This window comes from Aquarana catesbeiana, linkage group LG03, assembly GCF_042186555.1.
Source record: "Aquarana catesbeiana isolate 2022-GZ linkage group LG03, ASM4218655v1, whole genome shotgun sequence".
NCBI lineage: Eukaryota > Metazoa > Chordata > Amphibia > Anura > Ranidae > Aquarana > Aquarana catesbeiana.
Window position 1 is genome coordinate 497,413,072 of NC_133326.1, and position 12,325 is coordinate 497,425,396.

Genomic DNA, 12,325 nt, shown 5'->3' on the forward strand with positions numbered 1-12,325 from the left:
TACTTATTCTGATCATATTACAAAACATTTTTTTCATTACATTTTTGATTGCGTGTTCCCATTTGATTTGAGACACCCTGATAGTGCTAGTTGATGTGCATGTGATCTCGAAGACTTCTCCTTGAATTCTGATATTCTCCAATGATGACAGAGCGACAGATGGGGGCTTCTTCGGCACTAAGAAATAAATCAACAATTTTCATTTTTCGTTGCAGAGGCCATTATAATCAAAATTTGAATACAAAGCTCATTTCAAACATGGTAATTATTAATAATTAAATTAATATTTAATTTAAAAATGAATTAATAATTAAACATGGCATTAGTAGGACTGCCAAGCCAGTAAAATGTATTGTGTGGGTGTGTGTGTATGTGTGTATATAGATAGATATATATATATATATATATATATATATATATATATATATATATATATATATATATATTGCTTGGCAAAGGACATAAGCTACTTTCACGCATTATTGTCTGCTTTAAATTCATGTACTTGACCCCCTCCTTGTTAAAGCGGTTGTAAACCGCGGCTGTTGTAGAAAAAAAAAAAACACCTGCAAGGCAATGGCATAATGTGCTAGTATGCATCGCATACCAACACATTATGAAATACTCACTTTGGAACGAAGCCCTACAGTGCTGTACTGTCACCGCTGAGAGGGCTGACATCTTCCTCCGGTCTTTCTTCCGGGTTTGCGCGCTCCAGCTATGTAATTTGGCGGATCTGCAATGACGTCATTCCCGCACATGCACATGGGAGCCCTCCATTCTGGCACAAAGATTTGAAGGTCCAGCAAGGTATGGCTGTATCCAGGATGAATATCTCCTAAACGGTGCACATTTAGGAGATATTAATTTTACCTACAGTTAAACCTTATTATAGGCTTACCTGTAGGTAAAAATGACCAAGCGGGGTTTACTACTGCTTTAACATTTGTGACTTTTTGCCCCCTCAGTGAAAATGCTACCCCATCCACTATGCTGACATGCTGAGTACCATCTACATCCCCTTTTCTTAATTGTCCAAACACACACTACAGAGAAAGAGAGGGGTGCATCAGACCAGGTGTGTTACTTAGTACTGAATATTGAGCACATATGGGGTTTATTTAGGCCCCTTTCACACGGGACGGATCCGTGTTGATCCGCCCCGTGTTTATCCGCTGCTCAGCGGGGATCGCTCCGCTTTCCCCAGCTGAGCAGGCAGATGACAGGGCGGGACCCGCACACTGTGCAGGGACCGCCCTGTCAGATCTCCGCTCTCCCCTATGGGGGATCGGAGGAACACGGACCGTCTGTCCGTGTTCCTCCGATCCGCTCTGCAGACGGATAGAAAAATAGGATTTTCTTCCGTCCGCAGAATCGGACGAGAGCGGAGGCGGACGACATCGGGTGTTAGCGGATGTACATCCGCTGACACCCGCTATCCCATAGGGATGCATGTATGTCCGTATTTCATCCGAAAACGGATGGATGAAATACGGACATACGGTCCGCATGTGTGAAAGGGGCCTTACTAAAACTAGAGAGTGCAAAATCTGATGCAGCTGTGTATGGTAGCCAATCAGCTTCTAACTTCAGCTTGTTCAATTAAGCTATGACAAAAAACAAACAAACTGGAAACTGGTTTCTATGCAAAGCTGCCCCAGATTTTGCACCGTCCAGCTTTAGTAAATTAACCCCATTGTGCCTGACGTTGGTGCTTATTAGAGATATTTCACAACTGTTGTAACAGGTAGTAAGATTATAACAAAGAGTCTGTGGAGCTGGAGTCTATGAGTGTGCACACCTCTCTAAACGAAGACTGGATAGTGGAATGAGAATGCTTTGAGAGCCAGTTCACACCACTTGCAGTTCAGTGTGGGTTTTTCAAAAACGTAGAAAGTAGGTTAGATGGTTTTCAATGGCATAGTTCACACCAGTGCTTGCAGTTCCAGTTCCTAAAAAAAAAAAAAAGTAGAACATGCTGCATTTTTCCTGCAGTGGACTGTACTAGAAAGCTGTAAAACTCATAGAAAACACACTGGAATGCACCTAAACGCATGAAAAACGCACTGGAACACACATGCCCTTATTTAAGGTTAAGAAAAAAAGAAGGGGGGAAAAAAAGCACTGGACTGCATCAAAAACGTACTGGAAACGCACTGGAATGCATAAAAAATGAGTCAAGCATCTGGAACGCATCCAAACTGCATTTCTATGGTGTGAACTGGCCCTGAGTAGATGTGAGGATGTGAAAGTGTTGTGTCTCAAGAAAAGCTTGCTGGTTCAGAGTCTAAAGCCACGTACACACGATCTGATTTTCTGATGGGAAATGTGTGATGACGAGCTGTTGGCGGAAAATCCGACCGTTTGTATGCTCCATCGGACAATTGTTGTCGGATTTTCCGTGGACAAATGTTGGATGGCAGGCCTTAAAATTTTCTGCAGACAAATGTCTGTTTTTCGAGCGTGTGTACACAAGTCCGTCGGACAAAAGTCCAAAGTACAAACTCGCATGCTCAGAAGCAAGGACGAGCTAGAAGTGGTCGGTCTTGTAAACTAGCATTCCTTATGGAGAATTAACATTTGTGACGTGGCAAATTATGAAATCTCGAAATGACATTCTCTTCTTCTTTAATGGGATAATAATGAAGAAAATAGAAAATATAGAAATAATGAAGAAAATAGAAAATATAACAAATCAAATCATTATTATTCAACCAAAAAATTAAATAAAAGCCTCATGCATGTGTCCTGCTTCTTAATATATGGGTTCAACAATGCCAAGAGTTGGTGAAAGCAGGGGTCCGTCATCCGGAGATAATCCCAAAAAACATCCTGATTATTCTCATGGAGCTCCCGTAGCAAAGGCATATGACATAATTGGTCACGATTAATAAAGCAACCAATTTTTGGTCCAAGAACCCCTCCTCCTCCTGTTCCTGGACTGGACTTGGGTCAAAGTAATAACTTCAAGGCCAATAATAAATAACACGTTATCTCCTCCGATTCCGCAACATGGCTGGTTGACGAACGGCCGTTCAGAAACGAACTAAAAAGCACGAAATAAAAAGCGTGAACTGAAAAGCGCTAAATGAAAAGCACGAATTAACACTCACCAAACTTCTACTAACACGAGATTAGCAGAAGGAGCCCAAAGGGTGGCGCTAAAGAGCTGAAAAACCACGTAGTATGCCACTACGTTCGTGTTTGTTGGCCCACAATTCCTTGCCATTTGTATGCAATACAAAATCCAGGCACAGCCCTTCGGACAAAAGTCTGAGGTTTTGTCTGCGGAAAATCCGATTGTGCGTACGAAGCTTAACACTGTATTGTTGCTAACGGATATCATGAAGTGGAATTTCCATTTGTTCCATTGGCTTAGTTCCTTACTAGTAGCCAGATATATGCTATACATTCATATATGCTGTAAAGTAAATAAGCCAATTGGAATCTACCTAAAAAAAGGAAGAATTTTTCCTGTTTTACGTTTTATCTCCCATACTATTCCTTAGATCTCCCTAAATAACTCAAAATGGAATATCCAACTTACCTGCATTGACTTTTAGCTTAATTTTTGAGTCTTTGTTCACCCCATTCACAACAGCCCGACAATAATATTCTCCTGTATCAGTCAACTGACTGTTGTGGATAGTAAATCCTTTCTTAGGGTCAAATAGTGTTTTTTCATTCCTTTGACCATTAAAAGGTATTAAAGATATTTCATGTATAGATGGATCTGTTATCAGACATGGAAGAAGAGCATCTTCATCTTCATCAACACGTACTGTGTTTGCCAATGTGTTCCACACATTTGAGGCATCTAAAGAACAGATAAAGGTAACTTTGTGTCAATGCCATGACTTTGAGACTTCATTTACACCTATGCCTTTTTAAGCAGGTTAATGAATATGTAAACCCAACTTTTCATATTCCTGATATGTGTCTGCTGTACCATGTACTTGTATGAAAAATGATCCTGTTCTCTTTATTTTGGCTCCTCTCTGTGAAATCCCTGGTGTTCCTGACAATCCCTCTGCTTTCCTATTAAAAACTGACTACACTAGGCATGAGAGCTCACCGTGGTCAGTTTTCTTGCTCTGCTGGAAGCTAATGTAAGGATCAGGCTTGTGCTGAAACATCCTCCCTGCACAGCCATTCACTGGGAATACCAGTGTGCTGCTGTTTCTCCTCCTCCAGCTCTCTGAATTCCTTATGCAGCTGAGAACAGAGGGTATGTGCTCACTTATAAAAAGGGGAAAAAAGGCGCGTGTAATGTTTTTATATGGATAAATAAATGTTTTGCCTTTCATTTCTATTTTAAACTCAATGGCTTGTTTTAGAGGGTTCATATATACTTTAACACATGTGCACTGGTTTGTCATTGTTTATAATGAAGGCATTTTACCTCTGTGCTATGCTTGGACATGCTATGGCCAAAAAAAGAAAAATTGTGTCCATGTTTTGATCCACTAAATTGTGTTACAGGGACTTTTGATTGGTATGTCAGCACATAATAATGCACTTGCACAAAGCCTTAAAAAATGCACATGGCAAAGGAATGTGTGTATTTTATTTAGGTCAGCCTTTATTTAGGTCACAAAGTGAAGTAACTTGTGATCTATTAGTTTATTGTAAAAAAAAAAATCCTTATTTAACTGCTTCAGCCCCGGAAGATATTACCCCCTTTCTGACCAGTGCACGTTTTGCGATTCGGCACTGCGTCGCTTTAACTGACAATTGGGCGGTCGTTCGACGTTGCACCCAAACATAATTGACATCGTTTTTTACCCACAAATAGAGCAATATTTTTTACTTTTTGCTATAATAAATATCCCCCAAAAATATATAAAAACTATTTTTTTTCCTCAGTTTAGACCGATATATATTCTTCTACATATTTTTGGTTAAAAAATCGTAAGCGTATATTGATTAGTTATAGCGTCTACAAAATAGGAGATAGTTTTATGGCATTTTTATTTTTAATTTTTTTTGTTATTAGTAATGGCGGCGATCTGTGATTTTTATCGGGACTGCGACATTATGGCGGACACATCGGACAATTTTTACACTATTTTGGGACCAGTCATATTTATACAGCGATCAGTGCTATAAAAATGCACTGATTACTGTGTAAATGACACTGGCAGGGAAGGGGTTAACCACTAGGGGGCGATGAAGGGGTTAAGTGTGTCCTAGGGAGTGATTCTAACTGTGAGGGGGATGGGCTTTAAGTCACATGACAGCGATCACTGCTCCCGACGACAGGGAGCGGTGATCTCTGTCATGACACAAGGCAGATCCGTGATACAATCGATGGGAGACCGGCGGACACGTTCAGGTTGTACGCGGCGGACACGCGCGCCTGCTATCCCCGGCTCTTAAAGGGGACGTACAGGTACGCTTATTTGCCCACCGCTGCCATTGTGCCGGCGTATATTGGCATGCAGTGGTCGGTAAGTGGTTAAGAAGACTGCGTCTCTAGAAAAATCTGGCAGCAGCTTCAAAAAGGCTCAAAGCAGTATTAAACCCCAAAGCAAACATTTATTATCATGCCCCTTACCAATGCTTAGATGGGGTGGCTGCATTAGTTTTCTTTTTAGGCTTTCTTTCCTTTATTCTCACCTGGTGATCCTGCCAGTAAGTCTGTTGTTTTTCAACAGAACAAGCTGTCCTGGGGTTGTAGCATTATTATTAGAGGTATTAGAGGGTTGAGACAAATCATTTACCACTGACAGAGGTGCTTACAATGACTAGCGTTTATTTATTTATGTAAAACCTTTATCCAAAAAAGGAACAAAATTGTTTGCTGTAACTGCTTAATGATTTAGTTAGATCTAAATGTGCTTGTGCGTCTAACACTCCCTTCTGATTGATAATGCTGCTGTCCTAAGATGTCTCTGTCGCTCCTTCATCCAGATTGGGGGGGCACTTTAATACAGCAGGCGTGTTACTGGTCAGATCGCCAGGTGGAAACAGAGGGAAAAAATCCTAAAAAAGAAAACAAATGCAGCCATCATATCTAAGGATTGGTAAACTGCAGAATATTACACTTTTGGTTTTAATACCGCTTTAAGATATGCATGAATGCTAGGCCATTCTGGTAGGAAAAGCTTTAGCACTTCTAAAGCTTTCCCATCCCTTTCTGTATCCTTTACAGGAATAGGAATGTGAGGAAGCGGCAAACTTCAACACTTCTACCTGAAGGCTTTTAGAAGCTGCTGTCGATTTGTATTGTACTGTAGAGTCTATTTATAAAAGTATTTTTTTCAATGGACTTTGCTATCAATGAGCTGCATAGTAAATGCTTGAGCTGTATTTGCAGTATTTGCTATATACCTCTGTACAATTGTTTTTCAAAGTATTTGTTACCTTTTACAAAGACATGCACTGATGCTTGTTCTGTGGAATTGGGGGAGGTGTAGCTGCATTTGTACGTTCCGGTGTTTTTGTACGATGCTTGTGGTATTTGCAATGTGTTATTTGCTGATTTAATGTCTCTCTGTTGACTTCTTGTGAGATTCCATTTCACATTTCCATTTCCAAAGCATGATAAAATTAGAGGATCCCCATTCTGTAGCACAATTTCGCTCGCAGAAGGCTTGATTACCAAGGAGGCTAGGCCTAAAAAAGCAAGAAAGAAAACAAAGTGATGTTAATACAATGTAGAATAAAATATATGTGTAGCTAAATTTGCAAAACGATAGATGGACATGTTCTGGTTAAACCCCAACTCCAGCCGAAATGTTTTACTTTGTTTTGGGAGGGAATGGTTAATCTCTGTTGACTTTTCATTGCTGTCTAGGTCCTGAATGTGGAGATCTCTACTCACTTCCTAAAAGGTCAGTGCATGATGAAAAATCTCTCCTAAAGGATCACAGACATAAACAAACTCATATTTTCAGTAGACTAGAGCAGAGTTAGAACTTTTAACAATGTTGTTTTTATTGCTATATGCACCTTCCTGTCCTGGTAATTACTGCACCCCTTATTTTTGTACAGGCATCACAAAGACAGGATTTAAGGAAAAGAACTCCCCAATGGTGTCACACAAATTAATAAAACCTTTCAGAGATCTTAAATATTCCTCACTGTACAAAAAATGGCTGATTTAGGCTTTTAGGAACCTGTTAAGATATACAGTGCATCTGGAAAGTATTCACAACGCTTCACTTTTTTCCACATTTTGTTATGTTACAGCCTTATTTTAAAATGAATTAAATTCATTATTTTCCTCACAATTCTCTCAACAATGCCCCATAATGACACACTGAAAGAAGTTTGTTTGAAATCTTTGCAACTTTATTAAAAATAAGAAAGGAAAAAAATCACATGTACATAAGTATTCACAGCCTTTACCATGACACTCAAAATTGAGCTCAGGTGCGTCCTGTTTCCACTGATCATCTGTGAGATGTTTCTACAACGGGATTGGAGTCCACCTGTGGTAAATTCAGTTGATTGGACTTGATTTGGAAAGGCACACACCTGTCTATATGAGGTCCCATATTTAACAGTGCATGTCAGAACACAAACCAAGCCATGAAGTCCAGGGAATTGTCCGTAGACCTCTGAGACAGGATTGTATCAAGGCACAGATCTGGGGAAGTGTACAGAAAAATGTCTGCAGCATTGAAGGTCCCAGTGAGCACATTAGTCTCCATCATCCTTAAATGGAAGAAGTTGGGAACCCCCAGGACTCTTCCTAGAGTGGGCGTCCCGGCCAAACTGAGCGATCATCCAAAAGAGCCTTAGTCAGGGAGGTGACCAAGAATCAGGTGGTCACTCTGACAGAGCTCTAGCGTTCCTCTGTGAAGAGAGGTTAAACTTCCAGAAGAACAACCGTCTCTGCAGCACTCCACCAATCAGGCCTATATGGTAGAATGGCCAGACAGAAGCCACTCCTCAGTAAAAGTCACATAACAGCCCACCTGAAGTTTGCCAAAAGGCACCTGAAGGACTCTCAGGCCATGAAAAACAAAATTCCCTGGTCTGATGAATCAAAGATTGAACTCTTTGGCCTGAATGGCAAGTGTCATGTCTGGAGGAACCCAGGCACTGCTCATCACCTGGCCAATACCACCCTACAGTGAAGCATGGTGGTGGCATCATCATGCTGTGGGGATGTTTTTCAGTGGAAGGAACTGGGAGACTAGTCAGGATGGAGGGAAAGATGAATGCAGCAATGTACAGAGACATCCTTGATGAAAACCTGCTCTAGAGTGCTCTGGACCTCAGACTGGGGCGAAGGTTCATCTTCCAACGGACAACGACCCTAAGCAGCCAAGATAACAGTGGCTATGGGGCAACTCTGTGAATGTCCTTGAGTGGCCCAGCCAGAGCCCAGACTTGAACCCGATTGAACATCTCTAGAGAGATCTAAAAATGGCTGTGCACCGAGGCTCTCCATCCAACCTGATGGAGCTGGAGATGTCCTGCAAAGAAGAATGGGAGAAACTGCCCAAAAATAGGTGTGCCAAACTTGTAACATCATACTCAAAAAGACTTGAGGCTGTAATTGGTGCCAAAGATGCTTCAACAAATTATTGAGCAAAGGCTGTGAATACTTATGTACATGTGATTTTTTTCGTTTTTTTATTATTAATAAATTGGCATAGATTTCAAACAAACTTCTTTCATATTGTCATTATGGGGTATCGTTTGTAGAATTTTGAGGAAAATAGTGAATGTAATCAATTTTGGAATAAGGCTGTAACATAACAAAATGTGGAAAAAGTGAAGCGCTGTGAATACTTTCCGGATGCACTGTACATATGGTAGCTGCCTTTACTGACTTATTCTTGAAGGAGCACGTTTTGGTGCTGTCATTATCCTTCCTTCACTACTTGTTGGGTCACTGGGCTGGAACATATCAGGTGCTGTGACTTATTCTTGAAGGAGCAAGTTTTGGTGCTATCATCTTCATCCTTCCTTCACTACTTGGTGGGTCACTGGCCTGGAACATATCAGATGCTGTGACTCCTGTAATGCATGTACTTACCTTGGCTTGGCAGTTTACGTAGTAGTAGTCAAGCAAGATTAAAGATGACTACATTTTCAAAATACAGAAAGCAATACTTACCAGAAATCACTTACTTCTGTCCTGACAGATTCTCTTTAGAGGCCAATTTATGGTTTATAATCAGTGTGTTTATGGAAAGTATAATGCTGCCTTGCCCTGTTGTTATATGCACCAATATCGGTGGAAAATTTGGTGGAATAATCAGAGCCGGCCATTATATATGGCCACAGTGTGACCTTTCTTTGTTCCCGTGGGATCCCAACAGTAAAGTAAAATAAGGGAATCAAATTTTGCCATATGCAGTCGTGCACAGGTCAAACTGGATGACCTGATACCTTAGGCCTGGACTTCTACATTTAAAATCTGGTTATAGAGATGGAGATAGCACAGTGGCTTAGGGGCTAGCACTTCTGCTCTTTCGCATTGTTGTCCTCAAATTGAATCCCAGCCAAGACCCTACTTACATGAAGTTTTAGTGTTCTCCCTGTGCTTGCGTGTTTTTCCTCTGGATATTCCAGTTATTTCCCACATGCCAAAAGAAATGCTGATATGTTGATTGAGTAATCTCTAAATTGGCCCTAGTATGTGCATGTATGTATCTGATATAGGGATCCTAGTTTGCAAACCCATTAAGGACGGGGACTGATGTGCATGTACAGTATGTAAAGTGCTACATAACCTGCCAGCACTATATAAATACCTGCAATAATACCCATCCACGGTGTTCAACATTGAACATCCTTGGCCCTGTGGCATTCCAGTGTTCACCTGTAGTCACTTTGAGGCCATTCAGATTGATACAATTTACATTTTTTATAAATTGTTTGCTTGCAAATGATTGTATTATTATGCTTAGTGTGCACTTACCCATAGTACACATGGCACTTACCCATAGTATACAGGGCTTCACAAGGTCAGCATTAATATTCAGGTTTTACTGTGGCAATCGGAAGGTGCTCAACTAATATTAGGGGCCTAATGTATGAAAAGAAAGTATTCCTTACACCATTATACAAAATGAGCCTGGAGCATTGACACAAGATGGAAAGAGTCCATGGATTTATGTGAATGCTAGGCCATTATGATAGATAAAACTTCAGCACTTCCAAAGCGCTTTCTGCATCCTTCACATTCCCATTGACCAGAGAGGCAGTCCATCAATGTGATATGTAAATAGGAATGTTAGAAAGCTGGATTTAGCAGAAACCTCAACACTACCTACCTGAAGGCTTTCATAAACTGCAGTAGATTAGCAAGCACCTTCAGGGCATGACACATGAAAGCAAGACACTAAAAAGCAAGGCCTACTTATAAATACTAGCCCCCCCCACTCTCTAAATAACTGCATTATGTCTGTAACTCAAAAAACATCAAAATCATGAAAAAAGAGAAAGACCATACGAATACTTTAATAATGTTTATATTTTATTTGTATTTAACTTAATCAGTAGCTGTTTATTAACAGACATATTAAATGTACAATGTAAAAGTAAAATGACAGCATGGTAATGTGTCACCATGTCCTCATTTTACATTCTCAGAGACTATTTAATGAGTTGTGTTTACTTTACAGCTCGCTGACACCATTGACACAAGATGGTATGAATCCATGTATTCATGCTGTATATTCCAAATTCTGACTCTACCATCTGCATGTCATTGCAGCAATTAAGATTTGTCAAACCATGCAATGTTTTTCTATCCCTCAGAAGTCAAGTGTCACCTATTCAATGACCCACTAATAATTTTCCTGTTTTGTAGATAACAGCAGTAGTATCCAGCATGATATTCTGCTTTTGCCACACATGCTCTTTTTTTTGTTCAATGTGTTGTACATTGACAGACGCAAACCACTGTTGTAAAGAGTGGGTATTGGAGCAGTTGTTGACTTCTCTCACCTTGAACAAGTCTGGCCCTTCTACTACAAGCTCTCTCATTAACAATGTTGTGTTGTGGCCCACAGTGTTCTTGCTGTTCTCTAAAATTTAGAGACTGTAGCACTTGCAAAATCCAAAAGATTGTCTGTTTCCAAAATGCTGCAACCACCATGTATGGCACCAACAATAATTCCAAGGCCAAGGCTGCTTAGGTCACATGCAGGGTGGTGCAACAAGTACACCTCAACAAAGACCCTGCGTACAAGCTCTCTCATTAACAAAGTGTTGTGGCCCACAGTGTTCTTGCTTACTGGATTTTTTTTTTCACCACTTCCTCTAAAATTTAGAGACTGTAGCACTTGCAAATTCCAAAAGATTATTTGTTTCCAAAATGCTGCAACCACCAAGTATGACACCAACAATACTTCCAAGGCCAAGGCTGCTTAGGTCACATGCAGGGTGGTGCAACAAGTACACCTCAGTAAAGACCCTGCCAGCTGCTTCGACTTGCCTTCCCTTTGCTCCATTGCCACTTCATCCAGAACCTCTGTGTAAATGGCAAGTAAAGCTAATCAAAGCATAGACAAGACTTAGAAGCCTCCTTAGGAATTTCTGTCCACCCCCATGTGACAGTGCTGGTGCCCACAGATTGGCTGTTCAAGTACCCGGCACTGCATTATGGGAGGAAGAGAAGCAAGTCACATGTTCCCCCATACTTAGAAGTACTGAGTGTTAGATTCCCCTGGCAGCTAAACTAAACAGTGGGGGGAGGTAGGTATATGCAGAGAAGGAAATGCCTAAATACTCTCTTCCCATGTGACAGCACTGGAGTTTTGCTTTAACCAACTAAGGCATTACATATTTTACTTAAATAAGATCCTCATTTCAGTTAAATATTTGTTAACCTAATTAAAATGAGAAATGCTCAGACATATTACCGTTAATCTGTTTCCAGTTCAGCTTTTGCATTAACAAAAGTTGTATTTTCCAATGAGTGTGCAATTTTAATATATACTAGTTGGTTAATGCTTCACTTTAACCAACTATAGCATTACATATTTTTCTTAAATAAGATCCTTGTTTCAATTAAACATTAATTAAAAGTGGAAATGGCCTGACATTTGAATCTGTTTTCAGCTTTCAAAAAAGCAGCACTTTCCAATGAGTGTGCAATTTTAATATATCCTTTAATATATTCTGGTTTTCCAAGATATATAGTTCTCTAAACTAACTCTAATGCAATAAAAAAAAAATAAGTAATGTTGACACTTCGCAAAGCTAGTTTAAAAATATAGCCTTTTCTTGGTGAATCTCACAGTACTTCCTTTATTCATTTCTGAGAGCTAAAATAAGTGAAGGGGGAGAAAAACAAACGGGAGTCTAAGGTGCTATTGGAGTTGTGGTTGAAGTGGACCTCTTGCTTTGTTTTGCA

At 40.2% G+C, this 12,325-nt stretch overlaps 1 protein-coding gene across 1 annotated transcript in view; it reads right to left on the reverse strand.

Annotated features, from left to right (window-relative positions):
* Positions 1–12,325, reverse strand: part of CSF1R (colony stimulating factor 1 receptor) — a 101,523-nt gene that overhangs the window by 53,472 nt on the left and 35,726 nt on the right. Inside the window, exons 2-4 of the mRNA XM_073621078.1 lie at positions 6,367–6,618; positions 3,548–3,817; positions 41–177 (exon numbers count right to left, since the gene is read on the reverse strand). Of these exons, the coding sequence (XP_073477179.1) occupies positions 41–177; positions 3,548–3,817; positions 6,367–6,618 (659 nt within the window). The remainder of the gene's footprint in view (positions 1–40; positions 178–3,547; positions 3,818–6,366; positions 6,619–12,325) is intronic.